The following is a 22,742-nucleotide window of genomic DNA, read 5'->3' on the forward strand; positions in this document are numbered from 1 at the left end:
TTTCAGGTATATTTATACCAACCTATGCCCAATTATCTACCAAAATGCATTCCATCGACTGACTTGCGCATTTGTATGCATTCCGACACTTCCAAAACTTTACCTGATTGTTAATGAATTCACGAATGGTGTGTTTGTACTTGTATGAACCTCTGTCTTTCAAGTATTGCTTTTACTTATACAGTCCCATGTCACTTACAAAGTTTCTTGGCAGTGTCTTGGAACTTGATACAAAAAAAAATGTGGACTGGTGTTGATATTTTCGCCTACCTAGGCCTTATGTGGCTTTTCAATATTACATGACTGCGTGAGTTTTGTTCTTTAAATGTGTTTTCTCATGCAAACATAGTAGTCGCTTCACGTCCTCATTTCTGGTACCGTGAAAGGCAGACAAGCGTTATATTTCAGTCTACAAAGCCTTGTTGTTTGAGACTAGGCCAGTACGAGCAAACAGAACATAGTAGAGTACGCGTCGACCGGTATATCTACCTACATATAGGTAGGTATATAGCCAATAAATAAACATAATATTGCTTACGTTGTTATCGCAGGTTCGCAATGCGCTATGCCGGCCGTGACAAAGCAAATTTTTATCATATAAAGCTATATAATACACACATATACATTTACACTTATTTTTATAAACATACATGGTTTTATACTCCATATAGTGTAGGAATATTAATTATTGGTTTCGAACGGATTAATTTCAAAATACATTCGATGTTCGCACTTTAGCTGAGTCATGTTTGTAAATTCCGTTCTATCATCCACACTGGCGGGCGGTCAGAACATGTTTTGCTGCATGAATCCAAAACTTTTTAAACCTTTTTTTTATATTACTTTTAATTGTTTTCATAATAACCTATGCTATTAAATTGTTATCAAACAGGTTCGTTGTCTACTGTTTACGATTGGCAGAAATTTGGCGTGAGCCGCAATGGTGACCATCAATTTAATTATCTATACGGAACAGTTTTTGTGCTGATGACTTGTTATTTATTCACGTATATTTATGAGCCTCGTTCAAGGGAACGCGTTCGTCTATCGATGTTATTGAGACTAGTAAACAAATGGAATCATGCTAAGATGTTTAATTATATAGCGTTCAGAAGTAATTATCCGTGATAAGTGGTTTAACAGGTCACTTATTTGATGATGACACGTTATCTTATTGAAACAATGTACCTATCAGGCGCCGTGTAGGTTTTTTTCTCAAGTTCCTAAACATTCTACAATAGATACACGTCCATATGATGGATTCTGATTTCGAAATGTTAGTGATGCTTTTTATCAAATATTGTTAGTAATTACTTAATAATTAGTCATAATAGGAATATTACCTGCATTTTAGAGATAAATGTATTAAACTAAGCACAAAATTACAAATCACTATGCTAAATATATGATATACCTACCGATTTCTTTTGTAATTTAGTTTTCCTTATTCTTATCTTTTCCTCAAAAATACAATTTACTCTGTCTGATGTTCTCGGCTTATCTGAGTGAATAGGTACCTACGAGGAGTAGTTCCCTCGATAAATCCCTAGAAACTGCCTATTTAGGAATATCTTTGCTTTTACTTCTCCAAAAAATAAATATGTAATCGTACTTACATGATACCATAACGTAATACCTATTAATAAATTACAAAGAATAAATAATGATTTCAAACAATGTCGCTTGTTCAGTTGTGTTATTTTTACATTGTTGGAAAATGTACAACGTGTAAATAGTTTGGAAATAATATGACAATAAATAGTGTATTGTTTTGTCAGATGATGTTCACGATGCGGTCACACCACATGTTGACTGACGTCGTGTTGGAGGTCGGCAACGAGCTCTTCCACGTCCACAAAGTCGTGCTGGCCGCGGGGAGCCCCTACTTCAAAGTAAGTCATCATTATCCTCCTGCCCTTATCCTAATTTTATTTGGGGTCGGCGCAGCATATTTTCTCCCTCCCTAGTCTTCTATCTGCCGTCATCTCACAAGTAAAATGCTTCAAAGTAAGTATATCTATGTCTTTATGGCGTATTTTGTACTCATCTGATGTTAGCCTCATAGATGCATTGACTGCCAGATTATTGACCCCCCAAAATATGAGTAAAAGTCGAATAGATACGAGAGTAATGGCTAACTAAAATATTTTGAGAAAGTTTTTATGGCTGCCCCAAACATTAGCATACTGCTAATCATCGTAGTCTAAAACTAGTCGATCAGCAACGAAACTAGGCAGTACGGTCATATGCGTAGACGTGATTGGCAATGTCGAACAAAAAATATATAGGTATCTGCCTATTGATAAAACCGGCTGTCACTATCCAATTCTGCTGTAAAATCCTTACAACTTCAATTAAGTGTGACGGATGTAATTTGTCATCAGAATCATTAAATCTGACATGTTTATTTTACTTCATCACTTTAGATCTAATATACCTACCAGTCTGCAGCTCATAGGGTTTAAAATATTCGAGCCGATGTCGCTTACTAAGGCGTCGTCCTAATTGGCAGCGATCGCGCGATGGCGCGATGCGATTTTCATCTAAGACGTCGTCCCAATTGACAGCGATCGCACGATGACACGATGCGTTCTCGTCATGCGATGAGTTCAAACATACAGATTTCATCAGAGTGTCCTATTTGAACCTCGGAACCTCGCAAGTGAGATGAAAAACGCCATCGCGCGATCGCTGCCAATTAGGACAACGCCTTAATGTTGCCATAACAAATTATTGTTATCACATGACGCTAATTAAATACTTGCCAGTCATCCTCCTCGCACATTATCATAACTTATTGTTTCAAAAATATCCTTTGAAGGTTACTCAAAAATGGTTATGTAAATATACACAATCATTTAGGTAACTAATGCAAATGATATATTATTAGAAATAGGTACCTACATAAATACATGACATAATTAATTCATCAACGAATATTGTAATTAGTAACAGTTCATTTTATTTTAGTAAATATCTACTTCAGCATTTGAAAGTTATATTGATTTGCCTACTATGTTCACATAATTAATGCTGTAAGAACTATTAGTCATTCATTCACACGTGTTTGATTAGTAGGCAACTATCTACCTGTGAAAATGTTCGGTAAACAATGAGTTCTTATCATAGGCGAGCCTCTAAGCTCACTAAATATTGATAGGAGCTGTAGTCAACAGTTCTTCGAAGTATATTAAACATGCACGTTTGTACGATGACTTGTATATTTTGTTGTCATCGTCGACTCGATAAAGCGGTTAGTCCCCGTTATTTGTTGAATATTTTTCAAATCGACCACAGAGCATCATTATTATTTTAAAACGATATCCGGTTAAAGGCTCTGTGAAAGTATGATCATTGTAACTGTGACTGTCGTCACCTAGCCCTAAATATTATCAAATAATATTAATTTATTTTACAAGGCGCCACGATGACGGGCCTCTTAAGAACACATTAACTTTCTATTTTATGGGTAGGGATATTTGCCGGCTGACATGGAGTGCAATAAAAACTTAACAAAATATTTTAAGGGTCTGAAAGTTTCTCACAGCAAAGCAATCAAACATGTGCTAAGCAGAACTTACAAGCGATGCCAACCGTTAAGGCAATTAGGACCTTGAGACAAAGGACTCAGTATTGAATAGAAGTGCACATGTGCCAAATCCCAAATGGACCCCGACAACGATACTTAGAACAATTGAGAATGTGTACAAAAAGACTAATAAATCTATCTCGTAACAAATAAACGAATACGTGAAACAGGACCTTAAGAACAGGGTGGAGTCAGCGCCGAAGGTGGGACTTGCGAGGATGTAGGAAGGGATAGCAGGCCACAAGGGTTTTGAGGGAACTGAAATGGGGACAGTCGGAGCTGAGTCACGAAGTGTACTAGTAACCAAATACTGTAGTCGAGTCTATTAGGGAGTCTATATTGAAGATATAATAGTTTCTATCAAGTAAGTGATGCGGGAAGAATGTGTGAGTATCGTGTTTGGTGATGGTCCGGTGAGTAAGACGAATACAAGTTACTATGAGCAGATATCTGGTGAGTGATCCCTATTATTACATTGGCTCCAGGTATACCAAAGACCGTGACTGGCATCCCAAGGCTGTTATTTCTAATTACTTTGATATTTGAACTTAATTATAGCAAAGCGTAAAACGAGACTTGGCAATAAGCGTAATGATACTGTGCACTGGCGTAAGCGTAAGGAAACTGAGCTTTGATTTATGTATTGCGCTTCTAAATATATGTATCTGTCTGGCATATTCTCTCTTGACTACATTGAGGTACCTCTGACATGCGTTTGGTTATAGGGAGGCGGAGAAGGCCTTCTACTACACTTGCATTAATAATACATCTACACACCCACAACATTGTCGTGGACTAGGGCATGAATACTATCATATCGAATACACATTTAGAAGGCAGAACCGCATTGACAGATCGCAATATATTTACTATACGGCACTAGCCGTATGCCGTGTGCTATTTATAACTATGCTTTATCTGGTACCGAGATCCAACTGAACCAAACGCTAGTTAAAGCTACTTCTCATGGACTGACAAACCGGCAGCTGGCCTTGTCTTGCATTTGTTGTACGCACTCTTCCAGGGAGGGGGGTAGGCTTCACCAAGCACCTTAGAACTGAACGATAGACCCGTCCCAAAGGACGCTAGGGTGTGTCGCGTCAGCTGCCACCATACCTTAGGGCCCAGCTTGGATATAAGGTGGTAGATGACAAGGCACACATACGGGACAGGCTAGGTTTGGGGGATCGCCGATGCCTGTCAAGAACGGGGCAGATTAAAGGAAGAGGAAGTGACGAAATACCACTTCGGTGTATACCAATAGCGCTTCTAAGGAAAGTTGCCACCGACCGACGATACACTGCGCTTGCGTTAGATTTGTATATACCAGTAAAGGGTGAATAGGCTCGCGATGGGGCTTAATATGAGCACGCGCCCAGCATGGCTGGAGACTGTCTTGCCCAATGGCAGTTGTACTTCGTAATACCCTGCCTTAGGATTGGGTAAGACATTTAGATCATAGGGAACGTGACCGCTAGAATCTTCTGTGTTAGTCCTGGCGGTACACGTACGACATGCCAACTGCCCTGTGGTAGCCCATGTCACTAATCGGGGATTGTAGTTTTAAGTGTAGATTGAAACATACATTGTTGTACGCAAGCGTTATGTATATTTTATGTTAGGTAGGATTGCTACTCCTCTCACTCTCTACTAGTATCTGTAATTCAATTTGTACCCTGCATGTTAAGTCTGATTTGATTTGCTGACGTCCCGTCTACCCCTGTCCCTAGTTTTTATTAGGCGGGACTAATAGTAAAGTTAATGCATGGCCCTCTAAGGTGGAAGAGCGTCCAGTAAGGAGACGAGCTCTACAGGGTTGCGCGGATGGCGGGGCGCAACCTCTTCCCCTTCGGGGGAAGCCTGCGGTATTTATATATGTTAGGAAAAACGAAAATTTTTACAGCCTGGGGTTGTCTTGGAACGGTTACATTTGGCGCTGCGTGACCAGGATTCTCGTCATTAAATGTACTGATTCACATCAGTGCAACGAGAATAAAAGAACTAAATCGGTTACTACACAAAACACAACGTAGATTTGATTTCATACTTATGGTCCTAGACGAGGCATTACGGCAATAAAACAGCATTGGGTTCGATTCCCTGTGATTTTTTGTACAACGTGATGAACTGTGATGATTTCATATGGCGATGATTACGGTTACGGGTTCGACTCCCTAACAGAAGTGTTGTATAAAACGAGTCATAATAACGACGTATTTTAGTTATGGGTTCGATTCCCTAACGAAGACCTACACTCTGGCTAGAGGTGAAAGATGGTGGAAGAATTAAGAGAAATATAACTACGATTATGATTTACGGTAATGGGTTCGATTCCCATAGATTACCAAGGGCGTGAATCGTACATCCTTATGGATGGAAATACAGTTATGGGTTCGAGTCCCTAACAAAAATGTGCAGCCTACAGGTATTTATGTATGTGATTTTAAGTATGAAAGAAATGAATATGTGAAATACTAGGACAGAAAAAAATTGGCAGATGGCTTGACAGTAACTGGCAGTAATGACAAAGTGTAATTGCATAAGCGTAAGGATAGAATTAGTGTAAGAATACTGAGCGTACTTTAAAGAAAATAAACGTCATGGCTGTAAACCCCGCTTCTATATAAGTATATAACGACGTATATAATTACTTTTGGTTTAACTGACGAACCAACAGCTTCCTCTAAATTGTATTTACGTGTGATTCAAATACTTATCTTTGTAATTCCTCCACACGTAGGAAAACAGTATATTGTGTGGCTATTGATATAGCCTCTGTCTTCTATAAATAGATACTTGGCTGGTTATGTTTTAAATTCCAGGACACTACAGTCTTCATGTACGAGCCTACATATTATTTAGTTTCGGCATAAATTTGCGTCGCTTGGGTTCAAAGTTTCATCAAAATCGTCGTGTGCGTTCGTCGGCTGATGTACCTACGTACTAGCAGCCCTAGTGTGGATGCAGTTGCGAAGCTAAGTTTCCAAAATTAAATTAATTAATTTAAGTTAATCGATAGTGCTGAATCATATTCCAGCTCGTGATGATTGAATCAATGTGGACATGAGCTATCACGGTTGTGTGGAATGCACAGTGTATCTTTTAATGACAGACATATATTGGCATTTCCATTTAAATCGGTTGGAAAAAAAAAGGGAACTGAATTAATGTTTGTTCAATGTTCTGTCTTATTAGTTGATTTACAACCGGCTCTATCCTCTTAGAATCGGAGGGGGGTAAACCCAGTTGGGACGAATTTTCTTATAAATAAATTATACAACTATCACTATATTAACTTCCAATTAGAATCAACTTCTAATTAGTACATGTGCGAACTATTCCAGGATAAAAATGCTGCAATAATTATCACGACGCCGACGGAGAGGCCTAAGTTCAGCAGCTGTAGTAGGCTGAGTTGATAAGGGAAGGTAACGCGGTGCCATAATGAAAAGCTCTAGTAGAAGAAACTCTGGTATGTATATTCAACTTATAAGCATGCGCAGATTCTTCTACTAGACCAGAACCAGAGTGATTTCATCAAAACGTTGTTTCATCTAGTAAGAATCTTATTGGTGGACATATTCCGTTAGACAAGCCTTATGTTTTAACTGACTGATGCTAGGAGCTCTCCGGCCTATTGTGAAATCTCATACGCTGTACTGCGTCACGCGTCTGATTTTCAGAGGGGGGAATGTGACTGTCGTCACCTAGCCCTAAATATTATCAAATAATATTAATTTATTTTACAAGGCGCCACGATGACGGGCCTCTTAAGAACACATTAACTTTCTATTTTATGGGTAGGGATATTTGCCGGCTGACATGGAGTGCAATAAAAACTTAACAAAATATTTTAAGGGTCTGAAAGTTTCTCACAGCAAAGCAATCAAACATGTGCTAAGCAGAACTTACAAGCGATGCCAACCGTTAAGGCAATTAGGACCTTGAGACAAAGGACTCAGTATTGAATAGAAGTGCACATGTGCCAAATCCCAAATGGACCCCGACAACGATACTTAGAACAATTGAGAATGTGTACAAAAAGACTAATAAATCTATCTCGTAACAAATAAACGAATACGTGAAACAGGACCTTAAGAACAGGGTGGAGTCAGCGCCGAAGGTGGGACTTGCGAGGATGTAGGAAGGGATAGCAGGCCACAAGGGTTTTGAGGGAACTGAAATGGGGACAGTCGGAGCTGAGTCACGAAGTGTACTAGTAACCAAATACTGTAGTCGAGTCTATTAGGGAGTCTATATTGAAGATATAATAGTTTCTATCAAGTAAGTGATGCGGGAAGAATGTGTGAGTATCGTGTTTGGTGATGGTCCGGTGAGTAAGACGAATACAAGTTACTATGAGCAGATATCTGGTGAGTGATCCCTATTATTACATTGGCTCCAGGTATACCAAAGACCGTGACTGGCATCCCAAGGCTGTTATTTCTAATTACTTTGATATTTGAACTTAATTATAGCAAAGCGTAAAACGAGACTTGGCAATAAGCGTAATGATACTGTGCACTGGCGTAAGCGTAAGGAAACTGAGCTTTGATTTATGTATTGCGCTTCTAAATATATGTATCTGTCTGGCATATTCTCTCTTGACTACATTGAGGTACCTCTGACATGCGTTTGGTTATAGGGAGGCGGAGAAGGCCTTCTACTACACTTGCATTAATAATACATCTACACACCCACAACATTGTCGTGGACTAGGGCATGAATACTATCATATCGAATACACATTTAGAAGGCAGAACCGCATTGACAGATCGCAATATATTTACTATACGGCACTAGCCGTATGCCGTGTGCTATTTATAACTATGCTTTATCTGGTACCGAGATCCAACTGAACCAAACGCTAGTTAAAGCTACTTCTCATGGACTGACAAACCGGCAGCTGGCCTTGTCTTGCATTTGTTGTACGCACTCTTCCAGGGAGGGTAGGCTTCACCAAGCACCTTAGAACTGAACGATAGACCCGTCCCAAAGGACGCTAGGGTGTGTCGCGTCAGCTGCCACCATACCTTAGGGCCCAGCTTGGATATAAGGTGGTAGATGACAAGGCACACATACGGGACAGGCTAGGTTTGGGGGATCGCCGATGCCTGTCAAGAACGGGGCAGATTAAAGGAAGAGGAAGTGACGAAATACCACTTCGGTGTATACCAATAGCGCTTCTAAGGAAAGTTGCCACCGACCGACGATACACTGCGCTTGCGTTAGATTTGTATATACCAGTAAAGGGTGAATAGGCTCGCGATGGGGCTTAATATGAGCACGCGCCCAGCATGGCTGGAGACTGTCTTGCCCAATGGCAGTTGTACTTCGTAATACCCTGCCTTAGGATTGGGTAAGACATTTAGATCATAGGGAACGTGACCGCTAGAATCTTCTGTGTTAGTCCTGGCGGTACACGTACGACATGCCAACTGCCCTGTGGTAGCCCATGTCACTAATCGGGGATTGTAGTTTTAAGTGTAGATTGAAACATACATTGTTGTACGCAAGCGTTATGTATATTTTATGTTAGGTAGGATTGCTACTCCTCTCACTCTCTACTAGTATCTGTAATTCAATTTGTACCCTGCATGTTAAGTCTGATTTGATTTGCTGACGTCCCGTCTACCCCTGTCCCTAGTTTTTATTAGGCGGGACTAATAGTAAAGTTAATGCATGGCCCTCTAAGGTGGAAGAGCGTCCAGTAAGGAGACGAGCTCTACAGGGTTGCGCGGATGGCGGGGCGCAACCTCTTCCCCTTCGGGGGAAGCCTGCGGTATTTATATATGTTAGGAAAAACGAAAATTTTTACAGCCTGGGGTTGTCTTGGAACGGTTACATAACGGTGTAGGTCAAAATGTCTGAGATCAACTAGTCATGATTCGTCAGAATTACTATTGTTCCTAACGATGACTCACCGATGGTAACTGAGGCTCGGAGTCTGAGAGTACCAATGATATTAATTCTATAAATAGCACTTAAAATTTGAGAAGATATTAAAGCGGGGATTTTATTTAGGTCTGCCCAATCGGTATTGAATTCTATAAATAAAACTTAAAATCTGAGAAGTTATTATACCGGGTGATTTCGGTCTATACCTCAACGTTATTGTCTCCTTGCTTTGTGAAACATAAGGGCATTGTCACACATCATCATTGTACAATCCACTACTACACAACAAGTCATCTACACGAACTTAACCTGATGCTACCATGTATGTTAGCTACTACCATGTATGAATGAAGTGGCTGTTTTCTTAATCCCTACAGCCCTACCATATAACACGACCTTTTGGTAAAGTTAGTCTGGTTTCTTATCCCTTCAAATAATTTATATTACCTTTAGAGTCACCAACGCGCTTTTATTTAACGAATATCTGCTCAAAAATCAATAACAATTCGTCATTTGTTCCTCAGGCCATGTTCACGAGCGGGCTGAAGGAGTGCGAGATGTCGCGGGTGCGGCTACAAGGAGTTTGCCCCTCAGCCATCGCGTGGCTCGTGTATTTCCTCTACACCGGGAAGATTAGGATTACGGAGATCACCGTGTGTCAGCTCCTGCCTGCCGCTACTATGTTCCAAGTAAGTCATACGTTGTGTTACTATTTGATATTAGGTTAAGTTACCATAAATCAGTTTTTGTTCATCTTTGTCACGCTGTTTAGGAGGAGACTATTTCGCGTATATGGTCCTCTATCCTACTCTATATCTCTACATCAATCTGTCTCCATGCCTTATGCGTAGTGTTTCGGCCTTTTTATCATGTTGACACACAGACAGATAGACTAGATTACTTTTGAATATAAAGATTTTAGACAGTAGACCCGTCATTCAAATTGACTCGGAATAATTTAATAAAAAAAATTGATTCTAACATTGCTGTCAATAAACTAGTTTGAATATCTAAATTGCTAAAAGGAAGGAAGAGACTGGTACTTACACATGGGGAAACCCCAAATATCAGTGAACGTACTTATTTTACAAACAAGTTTTTTGTCCAATACTACCGTGATGATAATTGGTAGGACAATCGTAAACACAGTATTACTGAGTAACTTAAACAACATAGTCTTGTTGACAAGTTCTTTTCCTTTCTTTGTTGCTAAAGAATCCAAATTACATAACAACGGAGTATTTCTGAATGTTACATAACTTCGCTCATCCAACCACCATTTTCATAAGACGTAACAAGGTCTAAAATCATTGAACCGATTATAGTTTTCTAAAGCAACGGACAATAGTTTTCTTGTCTGGCAGACTGAAATAGAGGTCATTAGACTCATTTTGTTCTATGTGATGAATAACCTGCTAAATAGGCTTCTGGCCCTGAATTTCAGTAACATAGTTTGATTCATTACTGCGTAGTTTACCTCAGTTATTGTAATGATAATGACTAATTAATGATTGCAATAAATGCTAAGTAACTGTGACTTTATATATTTAACTAAGAAAATCCCACACTCGGTAAACGGTCTGGATTTGGAATATTTTATCGTTTTTCTTTTTAAACTTTAGTGTATCTAAAATATGAAAACTAAGTACCTACAGCTAAGCCAGCTCAGCTATGAACTACATAAGTTTGCTTTCTGTTTTAATTCCAAGGGTTGAAAACCTGTCAAAGATGCCATTCATACACAAGAGATTATTCATATGATTTTCTTAGGACAGCATAGATCCTTCTAATTCTTTCTTCATCATTCAAAAGCCCGTTCATAAGTCCACATAGATTGGTTAACTTTAGCAATCTACACTTATTTTAGCTATGTGCCGACAGATAACGAACGTGATCGACGCGTGCTGTGCCTTCCTGGAGCGCCAACTGGACCCGTCCAATGCCATCGGCATCGCTAACTTCGCTGAACAGCACGGCTGCGTCGACCTTAAGAAGAAAGCTAACCAGTTCATTGAGAGGCATTTTACTCAGGTAAGGTCTTATGCTTATGCTGTTGTATTGTACCTATGTGTATAATCGCCTAATTGTTATTCATTATGTGTGAGTCCACTATCAGAGGTCTTGGGCTCAGCAATCTTCTTCTTTCGCCAAACGAAGTTGATCTTCAATTGTCGGCTCTCGGATCGGAAGGAATTCTTTCATAATTGCATCAGCCTATTTAATATTAGTCTACTAGGAACACACACCTCCACTCAGTGCCTTATCTCCCGACTTCTTAAAACAAATATGTGTAATAAATTCCTGAATACTGCGAGACGATGGTGACGTAACCAAAAGTATTATTTAACTTTATGTCATTACAAAACAATTTATTTCATATGATAACGTGATAGTTAAGCGCCACTTCAATTTGAGAAACGTGAGATATAATAAATACTTAATGTAATCCCCCTATTAACATTTGAGGACACACCTTGGCATATTTTTAGGAGATCAGCCAGCTGCAGGACATAAATTACAATGCACAATCATTTGCGCAGACACAGGTGCACTCTCTATTCCTTCACTCTCATAGCCCGACGGGACCGCAAATTTCATTTTATCTTTGGATATTAAGGACTCGAATGCCTTTGTGAAAAGCTTCGTATGGCAACTTGTAAATTCCTTATCAAAATAGAGGTACCGCGTCATACAAGCTAACGGTAAAAATAAATCAATTTAGATATCTTAGTCATACCTACGACAAAGGTGATAACTGACAAGTTCTTCCCTAATATTATCAGAAATAGTATTTACAATTTTCATGCTGGCCTCGCATGACGTGGGTGACAGCTGCAGCTTTGATACCTAAAGTAAACAATAAAACGTTAGCAACAACAAGCGAACGTGACTGGTATAAAGAGTGCTGGGGATGAAATATATCGTCATGACGCGCCAATTTTAAATGGATTGTATTGATAAAGAAAATTGCGAAAACAACTGACGCTCGCCACTTGAGAGTCACGGGTATGGCCCGTGATTGCTGAAATTCATCATCATCACCACCTCGATATTTACAGTCTTCACCTACTGATATATTTATTTTATTTAGGCCCATAAATCCAGTAGAATTATGTAATTCTATAAGTTTTGCGCACGGTTTCCCTTGTAACGCGCATTGTCATCGCGGACTCCGAGCCTAACCTTATCATATTAGATTTTAATCTATCTGTTTTTGATTAGATTTTCGACCACTGGTCGATAGGCTTTAGGTATGCTTTATATGATTCATTTTGTGTACCTACCGTGGAAATGTTTGCCTTGTTTTTGGAAATCTTATGAATACATCTTTATCTACTTTTGCTATAGGAAATCTTAGATTTCAGACCACTATAAGCAAGCAATATAGGTATTAACTTATACTAATATTATTTTTTTACCTTTTTACTTCTTTAATTTTATCTCCGAACTACGCACTTCTGTACTCCCAAATAAATCGTTTTTTGGAATGATCCTTACGATTCGAGTCCAAAATATTTTGCCTCATTAATGGTATGCTTTACAAATTCTATAAAATAAAATCTCTTATTTGTTCCCAGGTATGTCAAGAAGAAGAGTTCCTACAGTTGACGCCGCAGGAGTTAATATGTATGATTCGCAGAGACGAACTCAACGTCAGAGAAGAGAGGGAAGTCTACAATGCAGTACTCAGTTGGGTAAGTTGTTACATCGATACTGAAATAGTAAATAATAATCAATTACTTCATATTAATAACTTAATAACCACTAGGCTGAAATAACTTTTTATAAAAGCTGAAACTGAATCTTGTATTGGTCCATAAGTAGGTTAAATGTCACTAGCAGAGACATACGGTGTTGTATCTGAGGGCACGGCAGTGCCCCAGCCAAGACTCGAGCAAAACGGGCACGGCCGTACCATCTTTTCTCGAAGCGTTTCGCGGCTATTTCAGCCCCCTGTATCTTCCATGTGAACAAAGCTAAGAGTTTAAGGTTTCGATGACCAAGAGTAAGTATTAGAACAAGCTCAGTCTCAAAATTACAAGACATTTGAATAAATAGTTTACGAGTTATGAGCGATCAAAGTTACACCATTTTGTCACTGACTCACTCACTGACCGATCATCAAAAGTCTAAGGTACTTCTAGCAAACTTAGAACCTTCAAATTTGGCACCAAGATAGGTTATTAGCTACATATAAAGGGAAAATTATAAAAACCTTAAAACTTAAAAAAAAATAGGAAACAAATTTATATTTGCGGTTTTTCAAGAACATTGTGTATGTATTTTGACTGCATTGATAACTTTGTTATTTATTTATGTACAAAATGTTACTATTTGTTTTATTGTTACGTAATAAAATATACCACTATTGTTATTATGTATTAAATATACATACATATGAATAAAAAAGCTAGGTTAAAATGAAATGAATAATCATAAAATCCAGATAAATCTTTCATATTAATGCAGTGCAATAAATACTGCATGCTCGCTCGATAGATGGCTTTGTTCTGGTCTAAATCGCGCTATGGTTTCGTTACATAGCTTAGTATAAGTAGTACTTAAAAAAAACAAATAATTTCATGTGATAGCGCCATTTACCTCTGAAATAGATCTCTTTTATTCTAAAAGATATTCGATTCAAGAATTCGAAATGTTTTAGTTAAAAAAAATGTTGTTTACGTGCTACTTTAGGTGTAAATATTTAGTTTGTTATATATTTAGTTACTTGCATGTAAGTTAATTTAATTTGTAATATACTAAGAGAAGAAAGAGACCTACAAAAAATAAATTAGATCCCACCAAAAACATTGAATGTAAAAAAAAAGCCAATCCTCTACGCAATTCCTCCACCGTAAAAAGTTTTGAGATCGCATAGAAGCCAAGTCCTGTTCAACATTATTTGTAATAATAAATCAATATTTTGTGACTATATCAATAGTTTTGTTCACATTACAATAATATTGTCTTGGCCATGAGCACAAGTTAAAAGTCGCTCCTTGAAATAATGTGTTGAATTGATAAATATATATTATGGACATGATTTTACGATTGGACTGATTGGAATTTGAGATCACCATGGACTAAACATGCGCCATAGTACATGTGCAGTTCATTGATGTTGGATGATACTCACTGTCGGTCATTTAGTAACAATCGAATAAACTAAAAGTATTTAATTATTTGATTTTAAACTTCATGTTTGACTTTCACCTCTCCAAGATATGCTGTATTATATTTATAGTTTATTGTGCTCATGGCCAAGTCAATATTATTGTAAAGTGAACGAAACTATTGATATAGTCACAAAATATTGATTTATTATTACAAATAATGTTGAACAGGACTTGGCTTCTATGCGATCTCAAAACTTTTTACGGTGGAGGAATTGCGTAGAGGATTGGCTTTTTTTTTACATTCAATGTTTTTGGTGGGATGTTTTATTTCATTATGATCAGCGCATGATAAATGACCAAGCGATTTTTGCGGAAATCTAACAAAGTTCTAAGTTCTTTACACCACGTGGTACGAAAATGTTGTACAAAATATCATACCTAGCCCATCATTACTTGACAACATTTAAAAATTATCAGAACATTGATAATATTGATATAATATGTATAACTACATTATGATGGTAATAATAAATTATGGTGTAACCGCTATCATGATAAGTAAATTCCTCAACATCCGTTAATATCGCAAAGTAAATTGTCAATTCAGTTTGTTATTGCGTGTTCAGACGTTTTAATGTTTCATGGAATATTGAGTATTGGTGTTGAGAGACAGCGATTTGTGCCAATAACCCGAGGTCAGTTGCGTCACCTCGCAATAACAAACTCTTCATCCCGTGATGAGCTAATAACGATAATAATCAACTAATACTGTTTATGGGTTCTTATGATTTTCCCTGTAAGATTGTAGAGCAACGACCGATCGGTCGACTGCCAAATGCAGCCCACTAATGGTGCGATTGCTGACTGACTATCTTATCGCAGTACATATCGTTGAACTCTGGTACGAAGTGACAATTTAGGTAAATAATACCATGACTTTCAATTTTGTTATCATTGAAAACAACGTTCGACTATAGTTTGATTTAAAGTCCACTTTAGAAACCAGCCACACATAATGGCTATTCAATTAAAATTTATAAAAACAAAATTTTTGCTTGTAACCTAATGCCATAATTGTGAAATACCAATAACAAACTAATTGGGTGATTAAAGTATATCGTAAAATGTACTAATTGATGGATAACAAAATCGGTGATCTAATAGGACAGGAAAAAACTCAGACATCTTATCTTCTGAGGATATCAGACCTTACCATTTTTTTTTCTACGAATACAATATTTTCGCATCACGTAATAAAGGAATAATTAAGCACGGGTGAGAGAAACAGCGGTAATAACTTATCTTTAACCGTCGCGCCAATGTTTTTATAATTTCGATGACGTTTGTGGGAATTTTGCAGTGTAATCTAAGTATCGCGCGAAAATTAAGACGTCATCTCGCAAACTTTTTTCCCGTCTGCGCATTAGTAGGCTAAAATTTATTTACATAATACATAACATGTTCAAATATATTGGGTAGGTAGGTACATGTAAACAGACGACGCGAACTGCGTACAAACTTGCGAAAAAATCGTTCAGTCACATGTACTATGAAACGTAGAATTGTTAGCACGTTTTGTCCGTCCTAAAGGTATCTAACTCTTAACACAAATAGGTCGGCATTCACGAGAATCTATGTGATTATTATAATATTCAGTGAAGCCACACGCGTTGTTAGTTCAGTGCGATTAAGTAAATAAAGAAAATGAGAATCATGCTCTCATTGTTGTACGTATTGTGCGATGACATTCACAATAACCTGTACAGTCATCTTATAACTAATGAGTAAATAATGTAGTCTGTAACGTTTTTACATTTACTGAATTATTCATTGATTCAGGTTATTGATTTTTATATGGGAAATGTACATACATTTTTCATAGCCTTAGGCTACATAGCCTTATGTTATGATAGATGACACAACAACGTCTGAATGAGGCATTAGATCCTATTTGACAAATAGATAACTCAATCAAATTATACCTCATCTGTAATATTTTACTTATTTTTCCTTAAACACCAATTCTCAGCATTTCGTTGATTTCATTCAGCAGATTGAACAGCAAACATCCTGCTTACAAGATCCTATCCGCCTTCAATATTTGATCCCTAATTTAGCGTTCATTAGTATGTTTAGCACAATTATACTGATAAATTAATATAATTTGCACAGGTGAAGTATGATGAAGACAGGAGGCATCCCCGCATGGAACATATCTTACAAGCTGTGAGGTGTCAATACCTTACACCAAGTTTCCTCAAAGAGCAAATGAGCACGTGCGCAGTACTGAAGAAAGTGCCCGCCTGTCGGGAATACCTCGCCAAAATATTTAAGGTAAATACTCATTAATATATCTAGGTTTATGTATAAAGGTTTTCTACTATTGATGAAAGCTGTAACTGATACTGTATTATAAGTATTATTTTGAGTGTAAATGGAAGTCAAACAGTTGTATAAGAAGGGAAAATATGTAGTAAATAATGCTCGGTCCTAATTGTTATAAATTATTAATATTAAGCAAGTACGTGCACGAAATTTTGTTCTCGAAACAAGCGGATAGAGATTTTATCAGTAGTAAATTCGCAGACATTTTATACATAGTCATCGCATATTTCGCAAAAGTTTTATCCATTATTGTGACACCTTCATAAAAAGTTACAATGTATAAACTGATATAGGAAACTGGACTTTATGTGCAAGTATATAAGAGTGAAATTTAACGTGAATAAAAAATTAGTTGACCCCTAGTAACCCCGCCAGTATAACCGACCTTCCTCACATGACATGCACTTATACGTCTCGCGACACTGCGTACAACATTATGCCTCAGTTTTTGTCCAAAGAACTTTATTATTTACTACCCAGTTCCCCATAATATGTCTACTGAAAACAGCTCGTGCAAAATATGTTCTTCACATATGGCGCTTTAATACCTATAAGATTTTATCTCAAAACGATATGTGAGAACTGGTTTTTCCCAGTTACTTATCAGGACTTCCATTAATTCGATTGTCTCTTTATAATCTTAAGTTATCCTCGATAAGACAAGAAAAATGTTGTGAAATTTCTTATGACATCCGCTCAGGCTTCTATAGATACATTACCTACAACTCTTGGTAGACAATGATAAGAAAAATTTATGACATTATTATTTGCAAAACTTATTAGTTTTCAAGTAGGCTTTCTCATACTTGCTTGCTTGAACCATAGAATTCGAGTCCCACAAAAGATTACAAACAACAACTTTTGAATTCTTAATTTAACTTGAACACAATTTAATACAATCGTGAAATTACAAATTACTTACCTTATTAATGGTAGGCCAAGAGTAGAGCATACCACTTGCCCAAAAGTAACCTATACAATCTGACTCAAAGATTCCGTGGTTACGGCAACATAGAATATTCTGCGGTTTGTCCCGCATCTCGAGGAAATTTCTTCCGTAACCAGATAAAATGTAGCTTAGGTATATCACCCAGGGATAACTTCCCAAGAGTGAAAACCTTTTTAAATCCGTTCTATAGTTTCGGAGCCTTTCGGGTACACAAACAAATGTTTCCTTTTTATAATAGTAGCATAGATTCAAATTGCCAAAGACCCGATTATCAAGTAACTTTTATTTCACCAGGATCTCACGCTACACAAGAAGCCGGTGGTAAAAGAGCGGCGACCGAACACACCCCGCATCATATACGTGGCCGGCGGCTACTTCCGACACTCGATAGACTTGTTCGAAGCCTTCAACTTGGACGACAACTGTTGGACAACGCTGCCCAGGCTTACCGTGCCGCGGTCAGGGCTGGGCGCTGCGTTCTTAAAGGTCAGTTTGATATAATTAACATGTTACTTTACTATTATTATTTTTTAAGACATGGATGCTGGCTTGTAATATTCTCGCGATTTTTTTTTTCTAGTTTTCGATCTTAGGACCACTTCGATTCCTTAGACTCAAAACGATACGATTATGATTATAAGACCACAAATATAGCGTGTACATATTAACGTGTTTCAACTTATTACCACCTTAAAAAAAGAGTCAACTGACAAATTCAAAGCGTAGTTTTCTGTTATAGTCATGACATGTAAGTTAAACTCAGTTTATTTATAATCCGAACACAGTCATAGCCTAATTTTTGATTCACGATTACCAAAAAGTGAAGTCGCAGTCATAGCTAGTATATTAATAAAATAAACAAGGCAAAGTGCGCGGCTTGTGGCGCTCGCACGTTCACCGAACTGCGCAAATATACGCGGTTTCACAAGTCACTATGACGACGGCGAAAATGCTACATTTTAACGTCATCGTTAATAATAATATGTAGGTATTAGCTGGTTTTATCAGTCTCACACGGCATTTTATCATTTTCGCATATACCTAATTTGCTTTTCAAATTGTAATTTGGAGATCCTGTAGGAATGTGACGAATTGTCATAAGGTCTCTATTGGGTTTGTAAACAAACGAAAAAGTAGCTTAACTTAACACCCAGAAAAATCAACCTTAATGCCTCCGTAAACACGGAGGCATTAAGGTTGATTTTTTGATATAGGTACATTCAAGAGTAAACTGTCAACAGTCAGGAGTATTTATTACACCAGTTGTATTACAAAAGTACATATTAAGAATCCCAAAGTTGATGATGGATATTTGTTGCTCTTTCACGCCAAAAACTGACTTTGAAGGAACTTCTCTGACATAGCTTACGTTTTTTGTCCGGGTGCAAGAAGTAATTTCCTCGGGACGCTGGTGAAACAGCTAGTGTCATGTAACCGTTTATTAAAAAAGTTACTCATTCAAAGACATATTCGTATAATAATAATGTTTTATTAATTTTACAGGGTCTATTCTATGCTGTCGGCGGTCGCAACACATCACCTGGTTCATCTTACGACAGCGATTGGGTCGACGTCTACAACCCCGCCACGGAACACTGGAGACCATGCAGTCCTATGTCTACGCCCAGGCACAGGGTATGTAACCTCTTTGCTTGTCTATAGCATACGTACATTCTGGCTGGATAATGTTCTTAATTTGAATTGAAAATGGACTGTTCTTTTTTATGGCGGGAAATCAGATAAAAATAGTTTCGCATAATATTCTATGATGAATAAATGAATAATAATATTATTGAATTAGTGTGCAAAAACTGCTCATGTTAAAATGACACAGCATAAAAGTTAGAAATAGAATAAGAAAACTGTTATAAACAGTGCTGTATAATTCATTATCTCGGTCGTATTATAATTTCTAGGCGAAATTACCCGGAAACGGTAATAGCAATCTCAGACCAAAGTACAATCATTTGAACTTCGGAAGTGGCCTTTGCCCAGCAGTAAAATGAGTCATAGTTACTATATCTTGAACTAGATCTATTAGTTCTTATCGTGAATAACAATCATACTCATACTGACACAAGACTTAGAACTTTTTGCTGGTGAAAGATGAAGCGACAAAAAAATGTCTAGTTCACTGTGACCAATATTAAATTTTACACGGGTATTCTAACTATAAAATCCTCGCGTACAACAGTTAATACATAAAACCATCGCTTTTATAGATAAAAGTCTTGCCGTGTCATCGCGAATTGCCATAACTTATTTGCCCAAAATTTTATCTGACAGTTTATGGTCAATCTGTCATTCAATGTAACCCTTCGTTGTATGTATGTAATAATAATAATATTTTATTTTTCCAGGTAGGAGTAGCTGTAATGGATGGACTATTATACGCTGTTGGCGGTAGTGCAGGATCTGAATACCACAAATCAGTAGAATGGTAAGCATAGTTTACTAAGTAACTAAATTTAGCCTTCAAAGCACAAGAACGACCTCGTGGCCCTTATCCCCTGATACTCTAAAATGGTTTATGGACAAATTCGCGCGATGTTCCGATCCGCCATAAGTTTTTGAGAGCTGTATCAGCTTTGCGGTTAGTTAGGACAAACGTCAGTTTTTCTTAAAAGAACTGTATACCTATTATGTATTTTCAAGTTCAAGTAACAGTTATTTTAAGAGAAACCGGACGTTTATGTTATCGGTAAACTTACCTAAGTGGCCTAGTTGGCCTAAGTGCCAATTAAACTGATCTCGGTCAACATTGGGTTCTAGTGAGTGATTGTTCAGCTATGTGTGCGATATTACAATTTCCGTTCAAACAAATGCACGCGATAACAATGAGTAGACAAAACTCAACTTTATCTGATGTTTATTAAAGATATAGCGTTTTCCCCTCGGACAAAGAAATGATAACAACCTGTTTCGCGCGAATAATGTTTGTTTATTCACTTTCCGCTCTGCAATTAAATATAATATATACCTAAATGTTGTGAGCAATAAACCAAAATACAGGTAAAGTTTGCCGCAAAGATATACCCAATAAGCATGACTCGGAATATTGGCTTCCAAGGAAAATTACCAACAAAATAGGTTTTAGTTTTTTTGCAACGTGTACATTACGTGCGCGAATGTACGTATGCCTAAACAGATGTGCTTCGATACTCAAATAACTTACAGCGAGTTTAACGAAAATCGTGTTTTATGTATGGCACATTAAGGAATAGATTAGATTGGAATTGTATGAGGATTTCTTTGGTCGGCCGGCAAAGTCACGAGGCCTTTTAATAGTTTCTATGGTTGATACAATCTTGATACTTGAATAGGTATTTTACGGCCGTTCCCAATATTGTCTAATTTCCCCATCAGGGTTAGAATTTTGTCACTAGCCTCATATATCATCATCGGCCATTTTATCGTCCCACTGCTGAGCACAGGCCTCATAATCCAGGTTCCCTCGAGATGGTTTCCTTCACCTTTTAATCAGACTATACTAAGAAAGTACAAACTAGGAAAAGTTGCATTGGTACTTGCCTGATCTACAATCGATCCAACACTCATTCTTGAGAGGTTGATGCTTTACCCATTAGGCTAGCACGACTTCTAATCCCATACAAGTAGCGGCAAACGTCCTATGTCTAGTAAGCAAATCAAGAGATAATTAGAATATTATGTAAACTAACAATTAAAATCTTGTTAGGCCAGTTACTCAACCTCTACACATCATCATCCCGAGCCTTTTCCCAACTATGTTGGGGTCGGTTTGCAACCGGTCTCCAACCTGATGCTTCTAAGTCTGCCGGGGCTGCGGGTTGTTCGAAAGAGATACCGCGGCCCTGGCATATAAAAAGGCCTACGACGGAACACGACGGTTTTTAGTCAGTAAGAGTCTGACATTCCCTCGCCGCTGCTAACCCACAGCGGGAGGGGTCATTCGATGATTTTTGACGTCGTTATAAAAAAAAATACTTCTGAATATCAGTGCTTTACAAGGAGCGACTGCCTACTTCTTGGTTACACTGACTGCTCAACCTCTACTATTGAACACTTCTTCATACATTATAGCAATAAAACATGTTTTTAAATGAATTTCTCTCTCCCCACAGTTACGACCCCGAGCGTGACACGTGGACGTCAGTAGCATCAATGGGCTGCGCTCGTCTAGGCGTCGGCGTGGCCGTGGTTAACCGACTGCTGTACGCAGTAGGAGGGTTCGACGGCGCCAGACGAATCGCGTCCGTGGAGTGCTACCATCCAGAAAATAATTGCTGGAATGAAGTCGCACCTATGAATATTGCTAGGAGTGGGGCTGGTGAGTTTATATTTATTTACATCCTAGCTTCCGCCAGCGGCTTCGCCCGCGTGGCGCGTTGATAAAAAGTAGCCTATGTGTTAATCCAGGGTATCACCTATCTACAGACCCAATTTCAATCAAATCGGTCCAGACGTTTTTGCGTGATTAAATAACAAACATACATCCATACATTCTCACAAACTTTCACATTTATAATATAAGTAGGATATGTATGTACTTGCTGTTTCCAGCGTTCCGTGAAATTTATTCCCGGAACTTATTTCCAAAAAAAAAAACTCTAATCGAAGTATGACCAGAAGTAACTATATCCCCGTTCTGGGATCTCGTTCTGGTCATATACCATATTATCAATTACCAGGTCTTGGGTCCTACATAATTTTTATACTAAAATGATTGGCCTGTTTTGGCATTTCAAATATCAGCCTTTAATATCAGTTTAAATATTTCGTAAATAAATATATTTTTTTCATTAGTCATTTATTTTTAGACCTT

The 22,742-nt window shown here is 37.8% G+C and overlaps 1 protein-coding gene across 3 annotated transcripts in view; it reads left to right on the plus strand.

The window, feature by feature from the left end:
- LOC110380553 (kelch-like ECH-associated protein 1B) overlaps positions 1-22,742 on the plus strand; it is a 36,195-nt gene that overhangs the window by 11,514 nt on the left and 1,939 nt on the right. For 2 of the 3 annotated variants that reach the window (XM_021340555.3, XM_049847031.2), the window contains exons 3-11: positions 1,779-1,892; positions 10,012-10,176; positions 11,369-11,518; positions 13,066-13,182; positions 16,777-16,938; positions 18,233-18,424; positions 19,442-19,573; positions 20,299-20,378; positions 22,042-22,247. In XM_021340555.3, coding sequence (XP_021196230.3) covers positions 1,779-1,892; positions 10,012-10,176; positions 11,369-11,518; positions 13,066-13,182; positions 16,777-16,938; positions 18,233-18,424; positions 19,442-19,573; positions 20,299-20,378; positions 22,042-22,247 — 1,318 coding nt within the window. Of the gene's footprint in view, positions 1-1,778; positions 1,893-3,196; positions 3,254-10,011; positions 10,177-11,368; positions 11,519-13,065; positions 13,183-16,776; positions 16,939-18,232; positions 18,425-19,441; positions 19,574-20,298; positions 20,379-22,041; positions 22,248-22,742 lie in introns of those variants that run through there. The other variant, XM_049847032.2, reaches the window with a different exon arrangement.

The sequence above is a fragment of the Helicoverpa armigera genome, chromosome 4 (genome assembly GCF_030705265.1).
Source record: "Helicoverpa armigera isolate CAAS_96S chromosome 4, ASM3070526v1, whole genome shotgun sequence".
Classification (NCBI taxonomy): Eukaryota; Metazoa; Arthropoda; class Insecta; order Lepidoptera; family Noctuidae; genus Helicoverpa; species Helicoverpa armigera.